Here is a 17225-nt window from a genome sequence, read left to right on the forward strand (position 1 = left end):
TCTCGGATGAGGAGCTGGCCGAAATCCCGTGCTGTGGGCTGTTTGTTCACACTGGACTATTTCTTCCACAGCACTGACTCTTTTCCGCACAGTCCTGTTTGTGACTTTGCTGTTTCCTGAGACATTGGACTCGGATACAGAGTCATTGCCTGTGTCTGCCTCTTGAGGGGTTTTCTTAGTAGTTTCACACCTCAGATCTTACATTGTTCTCTGGTCCATTTGAATTAACTTTCATGCAGGGTCAGAGATGCACATGTGTTTTCATTTTTTAACATGGGGATGTTTTCCCACCATCGTTTGCTAAAGAGTCTGCCTTTTCTTTAGCATGTATTTTGGGCACCTTGTGGAAAATCAGGTGGCTGTAGTCAGTCACAAGTGTGACTTTATTTCTAGGGCCTCTGGTCTGTTCCAGTAGTTCGTATTTTTATTCCACTGTCATCCTGGGTTTGGTTACTGTGGTTCTCAAGTGTATTTTCTGATCAAATATTGTGCCTGCAGTGTTGATCTTCTTGCTCGGGATTGCACTGAGATTTCCCAGCTCTCTGCGTTCCCATAGGGACTTTTTCTCGTAGTGCCAGGGGTGTCATTGGTGTTTTGGTGGGGATTACATTAACTCTGTAGAGCACTTTCAGTAATCTGGCCATTTAAACAGTGGTACATTGCCTATCTATGGACCTAGGAGATCCCATTTTGTAGTATCTTCAGTGGTTTTTAATTTTCACTGCAGGGGTCTCTCATCTCCTTCCCATGAATGGATTTCTTTCTTAGAAAGTTTGTTACCAGTGTTTAGAAACCTGCTGATTTTGCAGCCTGTTACAAACTAGGTGTGGACACATGCCTTTAACCCCTGTACTCAGGAGGCAAAGGCAGGCAGATCTGTGTGAGTTTGAAGTGCATGGGTTCCACCTAGTAGTCTTCTAGGCTCTACTCCTTGAGAGCTACTGCTATGCAGGGCCTGGCTTTTCTTCCCTTCCCCTTATAAGGCCAGGTCTGTCTTTTGCCAGTTGTGCCCCAGAATGATGATGGGGTTGGGGTGTGGGCTGAGGGCAGTGTACCCGTCCTCATGTTCGTCCATCCAGTAAGCACTTCCTTGTGTATTTACCATTAGGCACTGTGTTAGGCATCGTGAGACTTAGTCAGGACCCTTGGTGTCATGAAGTTTGTGTTTTTTGTGACAAGCTTGACCAGAACTCTAGGTGATGAGTGAATGGTGGTGATGAGCAGGCAGCGGTGATTCTGGAGATCCAGGCACCAAGGTGCTCACTCTACAGAGATAGGGAACCCCAGGAAAGACCTTACAAATGACTGCAGAATAAACATCGATTGCCATCTTTGTAAATAGCAGGCAGCCTGAGTGTTCTGTGTACTCATGCTGATGCCCACAGATGACAGTTCAGAGACAGTCTGATGTCCTCATCTGAGGGCCTGTGATGTGGTGGGATTTTGTCATGAGCCTTTGGATTTCTTGTCCTAGGAATGGACACGCTCTGCTGGCGTTCATGTTCTCTCGACAGGAAAACAAGCTGAACCGCCAGCAGACCATGGAGCTTGGCCACCACATCCTGAAGGCACATATTTTCAAGGTGAGATGTGAGTGAATTCTGTGGTCTGAGACTTTAGGCAGGTCTGTGGGCCCTTCGAGTCCCATGGCCTGTATCATTTCATACTGCCTTGGTTCTCTGACCCTGCTTACTTCTCAAAGGGAAGTTTGCTATGTACCTCTTCCCCCTGGATTTTGTGTCCAGGCAGGTCTGTCTAGAGCCATTATCAGGTTTGAAGTTTTATTTCCTTGCAAAGTACCAAGATAAAGTGTGAGAATATTCTCTATCAGGAGACACAGCATTGTCTCTTCTTATAGTGCCACCAGCGCCAGGCAGTGGTGGCATATGCCTTTAATCCCAGCACTCGGGAGGCAGAGGCAGGTGGATCTCTGTTAGCTCGAGGCCAGCCTGGGCTACAGAGTGGGCTCCAGGAAAGGCACAAAGCTACACAGAGAAACGCTGTCTTGAAAAACCAAACCAAAACAAACCAAAACAAAAAATAAATAATTCCACCAGCCTTTACTGGCCACTGCCTAGACCCCTTTATTCATTAGGAGTTATAGATCCTTTATCACTATTATCTTCTGATCTCCTTCTGCAGAAGGAAGCTTTCTCCATATCTCTCTCCCTGCTGTGCATGTAGTTCACGGGACCCTGAGCTGTGCTCCCAGGCCAAGGGGTTCTTTTGTATAAGACACTGTACAGCACACCTCTCTTGGGCAAACTCTCTTTCAAACTGATGGGCCGCTGGGAGGAGGCACTCACAGGCGTCTCTCTGGTTCTTTGCAGGGCCTCAGTAAGAAGACTGGAGTCTCCTCGAGTCATCTGCAGGCTCTGTGGATCGGCTACAGCACAGAGGGGCTGTCTGCTGCCCTGGCCTCTCTCAGGAATCTCTATACTCCCAACGTGAAGGTGAGCTGCCTTCTGCAGGGGAGCCTGGCCATTTCCTACTCTACCTGTCCAGCTGAGGCTCCAGGGAGGGCAGGGGAGCTCCCGGGGGTGTCTCCCCCTCACGCTTCTCACAGCCTTCTCCCTAGAGGGAGATAGGGTAGATGGGAGCCACTGTGATAGCACACAGTGACCATTTCAGAGAGGATGTGGTCAGGAGGTGGTTCACAAAGGGAACCAAAGGTCAGAGAGCTTTGCAGGGAAACTGAATCTTTAGTGTTCCGAACTACTATAGCAACCCAGCTCTTCATGGGTCGTATGAAACTAAGCATTGATGACACAAAACAGTGGGTCACAGGAAGCTACTGGCAGGTTCCAGGGACACACACACTTCTGGCAATGGAAAGAGAACTAGGTTGGGCGTACACTGAGCCGGGAACTTTTTTTTTGCTCTGTGGTCAGTGTCTTTCCCATCATGCTGTTCTTGCTATGCTTTTGCAGATAGATTTCCCACCCCCATGTGCAGATTGTATAATTTTGATTTAGAATCAAAATCACACCTTAGGCCGGGTCCCTGGTTAAGGCCACACAGAAGAGTCCAGCCCCAGGTCCTGACATGTCTTGCTGCTCAGACTCTGGGGTTCCTTCCCGGTGGACTGAGTCTTCATTGTAAGTCATGACAAAGTGATAATTGCACCTGCGCCATCTTAGTAAAGCCCAAGGAAACCCAACATGGTCGTCAGTGAAAGAGGAAGCAAGGCCTGGCTCGGTTTTCTGGCATCTGGCATCCACTTCACCAGAAATGGGGCCCTTTAGTACCTCTCCTCCCCGCCTCACTCACTGTACCCTCAGAATACTTCCCTTGGCCGTGGCTCTGGAGTCTGCACTATGGAGCCTTCCCCATTGGTTCGAGGTGCTCTGCCTTCTTCCTGTCCCTGTTGATGAGTGAGGTTATCCCACGCCGAGGACCGCGGGGTCAGGGAGGATCTAGCAGTGGGTGAGCCTGTGTAGATGCCCAGAGCCCTGCTGGCTAGTGAAGGACCTTGGTGTAGAGCAGAGTGTGGATACAGATAGTGTTTGCAGTGCTGAAAAAATGCTACCTGTGTCCCAGTGACATCCCCGCTCCCCGCGGTGGGGCGTCAGCTGGACTCACCCTTTATCCGGGGACCTTCACACTGAGGTAGAATTGTGCGGCTGGGGACCCCATGTGTACTCTCTCCCCCCAGGCTCCTAGCTCTCGGCACTTTTGTCCTGACTGAGCCTTGCATGCAAGTTTTCACAAGTGGGTGGGCAGGAAGCCGGTTCTGTAATGCAGGGGAAGCAGTTCACACTGCTGTCCCTTGTCCCAGGTAGCGCTGCCTCTCCAGGGGGAGTTTTTCCAAAAGTGGGTGGCTCTAAATTTAGCTGTCCCAGGAAGATCGCTGTGTTATGAACTTCTTTTCCACTTAGACTTTATAAAAATTTGAATTTAGGTTTCTATCACATTGGTCATCTTTCTGACTGTAGCATTACAGCCCTCGTCTTCTCCATAGAATTAATAAAATCCGTTCACTTTAACGAATGTGTGGGTGTAGACGTTAACTTCTGTAGGCTGTAAGTGTGGAGAGGAATGAATGGTAAATGTTAAAGCCCCCTGGACTCGGGTTTTGAAGACAGTGGATCACGAGGCTTCGCTGCCCAGGCTGTCAGCTTTCCTCTTAAGGTACTGGCGAGTTTGCATCGTTCATTTGGACTTTGTTTTCTAAACTTCCCATGGCACCTACCTCTGTACCATCCCCAAATTCATGTAACTTGGCTCTAGAATCTTAAGTCCTTCCATTATCTTCCTGTTTTGTCTTTGATGAGGGAGAACGGGGTTTTCACAGAATATTGAACAAATTACAGTAATTTAAAATTGTGCATGCAATTAAGGAACTGTTTTTAGAGAGTATTAACTGTTGTCATACGGGAGTGAATGTCATTTTGAAAATAATTGCTGTTTGCCACTTTGGCAAATTAAAATGACTTGTTCTGAAGAGTGCTTGGTACTTTTGGAAGTGTGTTGGTGATTGCTAACCCTGTAGCCTCCGTTACTGGGCCAGGGTCATGACAGCCTGTCCCCGCATGGCCCACTGGGATCCTGCCCAGCTGCTTGTTTGCTCGAATGCTGTCTTATAGCTGCTGCCAGCCCCGCCCCCCCCCCCCCCCCCCCCCCCCCACGTCCAACATTTGGCTGCTGGTGCTTTGCCGAAAGGAGAGAAGCCCGGGAAAGAGGCAGGCAGGGACTTGGCTGGGCTCAGGGAGTCAGTTGTACTCTACATGACAATTGACAATCTAGCAGGACACAGAATCATTCCCCCACCCCCACCCCGCCACCCCCTGCTTCTGGAAGCCTCTAGTATACTGCTTTGCAGCTTGAGCTGGTTGGCACTTCTCCAGGCCCCATGGTCAGTGGCACTGCACGACCTTTCTGTGTTTCTCTGAGTTGCTAGGTGGTATTGCTATTTTCAAGTGTTAGCTAAAGAGAGATGCAGATGGGCAAGAATGCCTAGGATGAGTCACCTCGTCCTTTCCTGTGGGCCACACAGTACCTGCTGCAACTCTGCTCTGTGGCAGCAATTAGCTTTGTGCCCTGAGCTACCTTTGCTCTACCCACTCCCAGCCCCTGAGCCCTCACCTCTGAAATGGAGACAGCAAAACACCACCTCCCAGTGATGAGCAAGCTGGCAAGGGAACACTCTTGGGAAAGTGCCCGGTGTGTTGTGTGTGCCCAGGTGAGTTGTTTTTATTGCTGCTCCCTGTGGCTCTGGAAACTGTGACAGCATCAGGGCTTCAGGCACCTGGGAACTTTGAGATGGATGCCCGTGGTTCATGTAAGGCCCTCCATCCTGCTGTTTGGTGCTGTGCTCCTCTAGGTGGGTAGGAGATGGGCCTCCAGGGACCTCACTCTGAAGACAGCACAAGGTGATGGTAACAGAAGCTGCTAATATTTATTTAGTACTTTTGAAATACTGAGTGTAGTGCTGAGTCAGTGTCTATCTCTCCTCTGCTCGCCCTCCTTCCTCCGATTCCCTCCCTCCCTCTCTCCCTGGGGAAGGTGGTGTAATTTTTGGCATTCATCCCCCCCCCCCCCCCTCCAGCTGAGGACTGAAACCAGGGAACCCAGGCTTCTACCACTGAGCTAAATCCCCAGTCTACCATAGTGTGTCTGCAGGTGCTTCTGTCAGGCTGTGTTTACAGCCCTGCGTGCCAAGTCCAGATTCTCCAGCCGAGGGTCCAGGCACTGGAAATTTTGAAGCTCTGGGTGACTTCCAGTTTGCCACGTGGTTAAGAACGATGAGTAAAGAGCTGTAGGCTGATGGAGTTTTAAGTGGTAAAAATACACACAACAATGCGGCAAAAAAGCAATGTGTTTCAGCAAAGCGGATGAAGTGTGAATGGGTGAGAAAGCCTCTGCCCCTGAACACTCACCCTCCAAGAAAGAGTCTTGTCAAGTCTGCATCACAGGGCTGCATGCACTCCTGCACCAAGGTTGGCAAAGGGACCATGCTGAGCAGAATAGGTGACACCTGTTCGTTCCCTAGAGGAACCTGGAACCCTGAAAACCTGAAGAATGTTTTGAGTCACTTAATTCAGACCACTTACTTACCCAACCATCTTTCTCTCTCAGGCTCGTGTGTCTCAGGAAAGGGTGGGGCTGATGGGAACTTGGCAGTTGGCCAGCAAAGTCATCACTCCTGCCTGTCCTGTGGTGGGCCTCAGCAGTCTGTACTTAAGTCCCTATGTCTTGTTCCAGACTGATTCTGCCACCTCTGTAAAACCCCAAGCAGTTCTTCAGTATAATGCTGTTTTTTCCAAACTGATCATAGCTATTCAGAAGGAATTTTTTTCATTCTTGCTTTTATTTAAACTTCCAGTTTTAAAATACCTTTGAATTATATTTGAGTCAGGGAGTGTTTTAGGGATATTGAACCTGTTTAACTGTTGTAGGAATCTGTCAACTTATTTGCTAGATTCTCACATTTCTGAGTGTCTTTTCCTCTGTGAGTTACACACACACACACACACACACACACACACACACCCACACACACACCCATCCATCACGGACTGGGAGGCTGGGTTGGTGTTGGTCTGGGTCTGACTCCACAATGATGATAGTCCTGATGGGATAGACAGATGGTCAGGTGGCCAGATGACCTGGTAGGGCCTCCTGACAAGTGTGTGACTTACCTTTCCTTGTGGATAAGTATTGGTCCCAGTGATGAGAAAGCCCCTGTGTGTGTACAATCCCCGACTGTGGAGGAGCCTTTTCCTGCATCTCTTCTCTGTGAACTTCTGTTTTAGAACCAGTGTCCAGTGCAGTGAGCTAAGAATACAAGAGGTTAGAAGAGGGCCAGAAGTCTATGCCTGAGAGGAGTGTGTCCGGAGCAGGGTGGGGACTTCACTCTGGGGTTCTCTTGCTGGAGTAGAGACTCATGGGAAGCACTCTTTGCTGTCCGTGGAACTGAAAAGGCAAAGGCTATGTTGGGAGGGTCTGTTTAGTGTTGCTGGAGCCAGAGGACCTGAAGTGAGGGCGTGGCCCTGGAGAGAATGTAGAGAGAAAGTGGGGACCACTGTCCTGTGGAGTTGAACCTTCAGCAACATGGAGATGCCCTAACATTTCATACTTCAGCTTCTAACATGTCAAGATGCCCCCTTGGGCTGTGGTTCCCCCTCTGGTAGCATTACCCTCCTGTACCTACAGTTTGTAAATATTCTACCAGCTACTCCGTGGACACATTACTGAACTACCCAGAATTTTGATATGCCCGTCTCCTTCTGTATCTTTTAATGATCCACACACGTCTCTAGTCAAATAGATGGCGTGGTCTCTGGGTTTTCAATCTGATAGTCAGCCCTGAGGACCTGCCAGGGTTGGCGCGGGGAGTGATGGATGCAGGTTGGAGCTGTTGAAAGGGACCAATTGAAGAGACGCATGAGCCATCTTACTAGGTGTGAAAGGGCATCGCTTTTTCTCATAATCTGGAGATTAGTATAGTTAGAGATTTGCATCTGTTCAGTGATTTTTAATAAGTGTAGATCAGAAACTTGCCCTGACGTCTGACAAGTGTGTGCAGTAGTCTGTGGGAACAGCAGAGGGCATGCTGCCAGGGATGATCCTGAGGACACGGCATTTCTGGGCTTTCTCGTTTCTTGTAGGATCATATTCTTGTCAAGGAAAGTGACTAATGGTGTTTCCTTTGGGCTTTGTCTCATTATTAATGATTCCACCCTTGATTATTTCATTGTTAAAATGACAAAATTTCACTATTCAGTGGCTTGTCAAAGTGTAGCTCCTACACTAATAATCAGTGTTAGCAAAAAAGCATGAAAAAAAACGTGCCACCCAGGGCTAGAGAGATGGCCCCCAGGTTAAGAGGACTTGTTCCTCTGGCAAGTTACCTAGGTTTGATACCTAGCACCTATGTGGTGGCTCATAACCATTTCTAACTCTGATTATAGGGGATCTGATGCCCTCTTCTGTACTCTGTGGACACTAGGCATGCACACGATGGCACAGATACACATGCAGGCAAAATTGAATACACATAAATATTAATACACATAAAGTCAAAATAAATAAATCTTTTAAAAAATGTGTTGTACAGGGGATGAGGGAGAAAAGGATACTGTGCACATCAAAAAAATTTTTTTTCACTTGAGATGAACTAAAAATCCATAATAGAAAATTTAACATCTACCATGCAGTGGTGGCTCACGCCTTTAATCCCAGTACTCTGGGAGGCAGAGGCAGGCAGATCTCTGTGAGTTCGAGGACAGCCTGGTCTACAAAGCAAGTTCCAGGACAGCCAGGGCCATTATACAGAGAAACTCTGTATAAAGCCAAAAAAAAAAAAAAAAGAAAAAGAAAAGAAAAGAAAGCAATTAAGCACTCTGATTTCCTTCTGTCCATGGCCTGGAAGCCATGCTCGGCCTGTGTCTGTGTTTGAGTACTTTGGGTACATCCTTTGTAGCATCATAATGTGGCCTTTCTCTTTTTGCTTACTTAGCATATTTTATATTTGTCTCTGCTGGAGCATCCCCATAACTCCTTTCTAAGCCAGAATCTCCCCACTGTTGGCAAGCATATCTCTCTCCATCCTTCAGCTGGTGGACTCTGGGGCTGCTTCCTTGCCTTTGTGGATGATGTTGATGTGAACATTCCTTCAGGATTCTGCTTTCAGTCAGTTTGGATGGATCCCCAGAAGTAGCTCTGCTTCATCACACTGCAGCTCTGTTTTCCATTATATGGATGAACTTGGGTAGTTCCCACCAGTGAAGATGCGCCTTGTACACACACGCACTCTCAACACACTCATGCATGTGCAGTAGTGTGCGTGCACATATTTGCTGCTGCATTTCAAAATTGAGATCTGTTAGAATACAAACATTGCAGATACTGCCCTTCTTCCCAGATGTTGTTAAGACTAAAACACGTGAATGAGGTATTCATCTTGTTGCATTGGCCAACAGGTGAGCCGGCTCCTGATTTTGGGAGGGGCCAACGTGAACTACAGGACGGAAGTGTTAAATAACGCCCCCATCCTGTGCGTCCAGTCTCACCTTGGCCACGAGGAAGTTGTTACTCTGCTTCTGGAATTTGGCGCCTGCCTGGATGGGATGTCGGAGAACGGTATGAACGCGCTCTGCTACGCAGCTGCTGCAGGCCACATGAAGCTGGTGTGTCTGCTGACCAAGAAAGGGTCAAGGGTAAGCAGCAGCCTTCTGGCTGAGGAGGGTGACAGCAGGGTGGCTGAAGGGGTGGGAAATATCTTCCTGTCATGACTAGGGTAGTTGGCCCCTGGGCCGGGCTTGGTAGATTTCAGCTTTGTTGAGTGAAACAAGTTAAGAGATTATAGAATCGGTGTAGAAGGTCCGGGCATCTTGGTGGGAGCCCCAGGAGAGAGGCAGCTGTATGTGCCTAAGCTATTGGTCTGCTTGCTCTTGTACCAGGCAGATAGATCCCTGGCTACTGAATTTATTCTAGACTCTAACAGGGCACCACAATTGTTTGGAAGATTATTCAGAAGTTTTTTTCTGTGTGTGTGTGTGTGTGTGTGTGTGTGTGTGTGTGTGTGTGTGTCTGTCTGTCTGTCTGTGTGTGTGTGTCTGTGTGCATCTTTGCATCTGTGCACATGCACGCTGGTGCCATGCTGCACATGAGGCATTCAGAAAACAGTGCACTGGAGGGAATTGGTTCTCTCCTCCTACTGCGTGGGTCCTGGGAATTACACTTGGCAGGAAGTTCCTTTCCTGGTTGAGCCGTCTTGCCAGCCCTGTTGGAAAGATTTTAAATGTTTACCTCACACCACCCCCAATTCCCCCTTCTTGTCCTATTTCATTTCATGAAATGAAAACAGTCCCATGAGTTCTCTGGTTCTTAGATGTCAGATGCTTGAGCTGTGGGAACTGCCTGAAATCATTTTTCCTTTTCCCACCTGGAACCCTGGGCTTTTCAGGCCTACATTTCTCATCTGTCTGCGGAATCCCAGGAACTGTGCCGTGACAGTGGTGTGAGCCTTCAACCAGCCTTTTGCTATTTCCACGCGATAACTGCCTGCTACTTGACACATCAGGGTAGAACTGCCAGGCTCCTGGATGAGCGAGATGGATGCTAGCTAAGCTCAGCAAAAGCCCCCTTTGGCTTCCTGTGCGCGTAGGCGCATTTCACAGGCAAATGAGCCTGTTGAGTAACAACAGGAAAGCACCTCTAATAGTCTTTCACCAGTTTAGCTAAGTTAGACTTAGAGTAGGTCCAGCATGTTCTTTGTTTTGTTTGTTTGCTTTTCTTGAAAGTCCAACATTGGGACATCTGAAGCTCAGCTCCAGTTTTGGGGCCCATGCCTTATTGATGCCCCAGTCTCTGGATTCCAGCTGTCCCTCAGCTTTCTGCTGAGGCCAGTGGCACCTCCTCTGTCACATCAGAAAGCTTGCAGGAAGAGGCTAGCTCTCATGTTGGGGACTCTTGAAGAGTTTCCCTGTGAGGAGGCAGCAGAGCTGGGCCCTGGGCTCTTCTTCAGTCCTGGGACTCCCACGTTTACATAAGGAATGCTGGGGGTGCCTGTCCCTCCCCCACCCCCTGCATCGGGCCCTTAGGAGGTGTGCAGCCCTCATGCATTTCTTCTGACTAGCTGGCATCTCCCAGCTTTGTGACTTTGATTTATAAGGCAGCATGTCCCAGGTCATCTACCTGCACATTCCCCTTTCTGTCCTGCATCCTTTAGATCTGTGATCTCTGGATCCTTCCCTTTCTTTGGCTCCCTGGTTCAGTGACCACAAGTCTCAGAACAGCCTGAAATTATTTCATCTAAGTACCCCACTGGGAAGCATATGTTTTTGTCCGAGGATTCAGTCTGTGAGCTCTGTGTAGTTTGCTGAGAGATGTGTGCATGAGGAGACTCTCTTGTGGATACTAGTCCTGCAAAGGGAACCTGGGGCCTGGATAAGTGTCCTTATCACAATGAAGGGAGTCAGAAGTCCAGTGCTGTTCAGAAAGATAAGTCGGAATGTGAACCCCTGTTCTTTGGAGGCAGTGTGAGTTTGCTGATATCCTTCAGGGCAGTCACGTTCTCAGAGCAGAGGCGATGCTCACCGGGTGCCCTGCTTCTGCTCCCCAGGTAGACCACTTGGATAAGAAGGGCCAGTGTGCACTTGTCCACAGCGCGCTGCGGGGCCACAGTGACATTCTCCAGTACCTACTGAACTGTGAGTGGTCAGCAGGGCCTCCCCAGCCTGGCACACTAAGGAAGAGCCAAGCCCTGCAGCAGGCACTGACAGCAGCCGCCAGCATGGGCCACAGCTCGGTGAGTGGGGCTCGGGGGTTGCTTCCTGAGGTAGGAGATGCTGTAGCCCAACATCGGTTGTCGGGTCGCCACAGCCTTCTAAGAGGGGAGCTGTGGCAACAGGAGAAAGCAGAGGTTTCAGGAAGTAGCTGCTGACCTTGCTTAATGAAGGGCTTCTAGTGCTACTCTAGGCTGCTGTGAGTGAGACCCGTGGTCTCATGTGCATGGGACGAGCAGAGAGCTTTCTTTCCACTCAGGAGCTCTGGTGGGTGTTCACTGTTTCTCTGATTCCACCTTCCTCTCCTCCTCTACTGTCCTCTACCTTGCTCTCTTTCCGCCCAGCCCCTTTGGTGCCTTCTTTTGTCCTTACAACCTTTAGAAAATGATCCCATGGAACCCTAGTTAAAATCATTCTTGAGTGTGTGAAGAGTTTTTAAAAATGGGGCTTGGTGCGTTGAGAGCCTGTGAGCATGCCCATTGTTCGAATTTCCTGCACCAAAGGGGAGATTCAACACAGCGTTTCTTTCTGATGGATGTCACTAGCTTTAGGGTTGAAAGTTTGATTGACATCAGCTGGCCTGTGTCCCTGCTTTGGCTGTGAATATAGTGGCATTTGCTCCCACTTTGCTCTGTGTGTCCCTCTCTTGGTTATCTTTAAGCAATTGGAGGTGCCAGTGTTTGGTAATATTCTTTGAATTTGAATGCCAAGCTGGCTGACTGGTATTTGGCACTTGTACACGATGGCAGATATACATATAAGCATGCATTGCTGGCATGCCTAAATTACAGTGTTAAATACACACATCTGAAAATGTAGATTTTTTTTTATTTTATTTGTCTTGTTTTTTGTTTGTTTTTTTTTTAAGATTTATTTATTATGTATACTATGTTCTGCCTGCATGTATGCCTACAAGCCAGAAGAGGGCGCCAGATCTCACTACAGATGGTTGTGAGTCACCGTGTGGCTGCTGGGAATTGAACTCAGGACCTCCGGAAGAGCAGTCGGTGCTCTTAACCTCTGAGCCATCTCTCCAGCCCCTTGTCTTGGTTTATTAAAGCAAGGCCTCACATAGTCTAGTTACTGTAACTGTCTTCTGCCTCTCCCTCCCAAGTGCTGGAATCACAGACGTGGGACACTGTGCTCTGCCTCCTCCTCCAACTGTCGGAATGAGTAGCTCCTAAGCTCCTACACGTCATCACCAGGGCGTCTGTGAACACATGCCCACCCACGCATGACACACATGCCCCGTGTTTGGCAGCAGTCCTTCTCTTAACTCATGCTCACCACTTAGGAGCTGGCCTGGAGAACACCGAACAGAAACTACCTCTGCACAACCAATAATCATTTCAAGCAGAAAAGTAAGATTTCTTAGTCAGAACTCCCAAAGAGGATATTAATTTCCTCATGTCATCACAACAAGTAGCCACACTCTCAGCGACTAAAACACACAGCACACACACTGAATCTTAAACCTCTGGAGGTCAGAAATCTAAATTTAAGGTGACAAGAACCAGGTTTCTCACCGAAGGCTGCAGGATGGAGCCTTTCCTGGCTTTCCTAGCTTCTAGAAGCCACTGCCTTCCTTAGCTCAGACCTGATTCTTCCATCTTCAGGGTACATGATCCTGCTGGGTGTCCCTATGCCTTCCTCCTCTGACCCAGATTCCTCCTGTCCCATCTTTACGGATGTTGTGGTTGTACGAGGTTTGTGACAGACTGTATACCCAGACAGTTCCACATAATCACTCCATTTCAAGGTCTGTGATTTCCTCCTGCCATTCAAGGAGCACCCAGAGCTTCTGGGGATTAGGAGGAGACCCAGTCAGCAGACCACAAACAATACAGATTGGGAGCTTGGAAAATGGCTTTGTCGTACTCTCCCGTCATTCAGGATGATGCTGGCTCTGGTCCAGGGCACAGCTACTTCATCTCTCCCAAGAGCAAGCTTTCCTGCCTCCAGCTTGTGACCTGCTCTACTCCTGGACAGGAAGATGCCCAGAAGGGAGAGGAACAGTGCTGTCAGAAGAAAAATCATTTGGATAGTACTAAAAGAAATTTTTTTACTGTAACAAGTATCTATCACCTTGTTTTCCTTCCTTGTGAAGAATGCACTAATGGTGATTTATGCAGAAGCTGCACTTTCTGTGATCTGCTGGGCCTTTTGTTGATTACGTTGGCATATTTGGGTCATGTCGGAATTCATTAGAATTCTGAGTACCTGGTAATCCTGAGCAGAGTTGCTGAAATGCACTGAGGTTGTTTTATTTTTTTAATTCTCCAAGTGAAAGTGTGAATAGCCTACGAATTCTGCTTGCAAATGGTTTTCATTCTATTTTCTCTACTTGTGCAGCGCACGATAATAATGGTTAAAAAACAACACTCTCCCTTTTGATATATGGGCTATAATAAGCACCCATTGCTCCAAGAGCTCATTAAATCACCTTGCCACATCTGACAGGTAGTCCAGTGCTTGCTGGGAATGGCAGAGGAACACGAAATCGAAGTCAATGGCACCGACACATTGTGGGGAGAAACAGGTAATTATGCTTCCACTGTTTGTATTCAGGGGCAGCTTGCGTGATGTCTCAGCCCCGCTGGGGCCTGATTGTCTTAAGAATGACTGGTGATGCGTGTAGTCTTATTTTTATTTTGTCACGAGGCATGTGGAGCTTAAAGCCTTTTCAGATTGCCAAATGAGTAGTGAAACTTCCCTGGAAGCAATAAAAGCGACTCATTTTGAGTTAGAGCAGCAATTACCACGTGCTTGAGAAACATCGGGTAGAATGCCTTAGTAGGGCATTGGGTTTGCACGTGTCCACACCTACCTGATCCTCCTCTGATGCCTGCCAGAGGAGCTAGGCAGCAGTCCCATTGTCAAGGGAAGCCTGGGTGGCTCAGTGGGGAAGTAGTACTTGCTCTGCCTTGAGGAATGAGGGTCGAACTCAGGTCTCACAGCCCCATATAAAATACTGAATGCAGTCCATGGTCCCTCTCCGTTGGTCAGGGGAGGAGGGCTGTAGGTGGGAAGAGAGATCACTATTCAGATTAATGAAGTTACCGCTGCTTTGAAAATTTCCATTCGACAGATGTAACCAAGATGCTTAAAACGTCTCTCGACTTTGTACATGATGCATGTGATTGCCTTTTCTCTTGCACAGATCTGTTTCTAATGCTTCTAAGTTCTTTCCTAACAAAGCAGATGGTGGTGTGGAGAGTTTTATTAGCTAGCTCACACATGGGAGAAGCCTCAGAGATTTTGCTGGTGGGAGTGCAGGCCTGCCCTTCAGAGCCACATGGCTCGCTCTGGGAAGCCACCGTCAGCTGGCTTCCTATCTCTTGCTATGGACTGAAAGAGGAGGGAGGCGTGGTGTGAGCTGTAGAGAAAGTGTAGGGCTCCAGATGGTGTGGGTCGGTCCTGAATTTCTGTTCCTTCCTCATTGAGAGTCTGCCAGTTGGTTGATGTCTAAAGAGACACTTGAGAAATTAAAGAGTTCTCACTTAAAAAAAAAAAAAATAACAACAACAACAAAAAAAACCCAGTCAGTCACATTTATTAACTCACAGTTTGTGAGAGTGGAAGTCTCGGCTCAGCAGGGCTGGGTTCTCTGCTTCAGGCTCTTACTTGCCCTTAATGTAGGCATCGGTTTGGGCTGTGCTCCCATCAGGGACTCATCCAACTTCCAAGCGGCTGTTGATAGGATTTATCTCCTTGCAACTGTACCTGAGTCTGGTGAAAAGCCACAGAAATGGTCAACCCTTCTCTTATAAGGCCTTATGCTCAATCTTCAGACTTTGTGACTTAGAAAACAGTTCTAGTCATTAGTAAGGACTTGGGTGAATTTAGTCAGCTGAGAGGTTTTTGATTTGGGCATTTTCTTTTGTTTATTTTTTGAGAATTTTGTACAGCATCTTGATCATATTCTCCTTCCCAGTTCTTTTCCAGAACCCTCCCTCACCCAACTTCATGCTCGCTCTTTCTCTCAAAAAACAAAAGTGTGCCCACATGTGCAGTCTCTCTCTCTCTCTCTCTCTCTCTCTCTCTCTCTCTCTCTCTCTCTCTCTCTCTCTCACACACACACACACACACACACACACACACACACACACACACACACACACACACACACACACACACACACAACCATGGAGTCCCTTTTGCCTTGGCTCCTGAGCATGTGCCCTGCCTGGAGTGTGGGTTGGTACACCCAGTGTCACTCCATTGAAGAAACTGATTTTCCCTCTTCCAGTAACTATCAGTTGCATATAGCTTCTTGGCTAGGAATGGGAATTTGTGCCCAACACTCTGACTTGGAGAGTCTCATACGTTGGGCTTGGGGTCAGGCTCAGCGTGGTTCTTGTCCCAGGACCCAGTAGTTGGTAGGTTAGCTGAAGTTCTGGTTGGAACTCTGGGCTCAGACTCCAAGCAGTCCCAGGTCTTTGAAGTTGGAGGGGTGGATGGTAGGCAAGAAGTTGAGGAAGGGGAGTGACCTGTTCTTGTTGATGGAGCCAGGCTTTGCTGGCCTGGAATTCACTATGATGACCAAATTAGCCTCTAGCTAGCGGCCATCTTCCTGCCACACCTTTCTTAAGAGTTAGGATTATAGGGGTGCACCACCGTGCCCAGCACCAAGAGTTTTATTGAGATAGTTTTACATTTTAATGTTCAAAGTAAGAAAAGGCAAGGTTGGCTGTAAATGGAAAGTCTTATTAAGTAAGAAACACAGAGCCAAATGCAGAGTTAATAGCCCAAGAGGACAGAGCAATAGCTGAGAGCTAAAAACCTTACCCTTCACTGCTGCTGCTGTCCTTCTCTTCAACAAGAGACCTACTTCCTGTGTGTCTGTCCTTTTTATTGACTTTCTATTCTGCTTTCTCATTGGTTGTAAACCCAACCACATGACCTCCTCGTCACTGCCTGTCTGAAAAGACCTCCAGGTCTTCTATGGTTGGTATTGAGATTAAAGGCATGTGTCTCCATGCTGGCTGTATCCTTGAACACATAGAGATCTGCCTAGCTCTGCCTCCCAAGTGCTGGGATTAAAGGCATTTGCCACCACCACCCAGCTTCTGCTATGGCTTGCTATTAGCTCTGACCCCCAGGCAACTTTATTTATTAACATAAAATAAAATCACATTTCAGCACAAATAAAATATCACTATAGTTGGCTGTCTGTTGGGCTAAGGGGACCAGTGTACCTCTCTAGGGATTGTATGCCGATAAAACCAGGGCGCCATTGCTGGTATTTCCTTTATCCCTGATAACCACTGTCCACCCCAAACCTTCCTGCCTTCCACAGCTGTACATGTCAAGGGAACAGCCTGAAACCTCATAAGGCGTGGTTTAGATGAGAACATCAGCAGCTACCTGTGCTGTTGGAAGCTGAGGTCCATGTTTTTATTTGGCCAGGGGGTCTACTGCCTGACTCCAGATGTGGGAATGAGAGATGAGTGAGGGAGTAGGCGTCATTGTGACTTGGTACGTCCTGCGGTGACAGTGATTGCAGGCGCCTGAGCACGTGTGAAGTGCACTCGAGCCTGGCCGTTCCTCAGTGCGGGTGGGGTGGACTCCGCATGTGTCATTCGGTTGGTCCTCATCACTGTAGGCGTTTTCAGCGGTGAAGGTGGTTGCTTGGTCCTCATTCCTGAGTGTTCTCAATAGTGCTTTGTGTCCAAAGCATCCCAGAGTGTATTGACCACAGCACAGGCCAGGATCCCGAGAGTGACTCCTGTGTAGGGTGTGGGAAGGTAGAGGAACAGCTAGGTTCTTTGTGTGGCGAATACACTCATTATTTCTCCTGGAACCCTTGTATCTATTTACAAGTCTGCTCAGTGTGGATGTAGTCATAAACAACTTGGCTTCAAGATGTTGGCGGGCTTATAAAGGAGGTTTCCACGTCTGTTTCAGGCTCACTCGCCCGTCTTTGAAGGGTGCACTGTTTTCTCTTCAGTGTCTACCCTGTTTGGCGTGCAGTGTCGGCTCCCACAGTCGTGA

At 48.2% G+C, this 17225-nt stretch overlaps 1 protein-coding gene across 7 annotated transcripts in view; it reads left to right on the forward strand.

The window, feature by feature from the left end:
* Tanc1 (tetratricopeptide repeat, ankyrin repeat and coiled-coil containing 1) overlaps positions 1-17225 on the forward strand; it is a 223472-nt gene that overhangs the window by 179966 nt on the left and 26281 nt on the right. For all 7 annotated transcript variants that reach the window (XM_036184559.1, XM_036184555.1, XM_036184557.1 and 4 more), the window contains 5 exons: positions 1475-1583; positions 2331-2453; positions 8925-9161; positions 11069-11254; positions 13692-13770. In XM_036184559.1, the coding sequence (XP_036040452.1) occupies positions 1475-1583; positions 2331-2453; positions 8925-9161; positions 11069-11254; positions 13692-13770 (734 nt within the window). The remainder of the gene's footprint in view (positions 1-1474; positions 1584-2330; positions 2454-8924; positions 9162-11068; positions 11255-13691; positions 13771-17225) is intronic.

The sequence above is a fragment of the Onychomys torridus genome, chromosome 4 (assembly GCF_903995425.1).
Source record: "Onychomys torridus chromosome 4, mOncTor1.1, whole genome shotgun sequence".
Classification (NCBI taxonomy): Eukaryota; Metazoa; Chordata; class Mammalia; order Rodentia; family Cricetidae; genus Onychomys; species Onychomys torridus.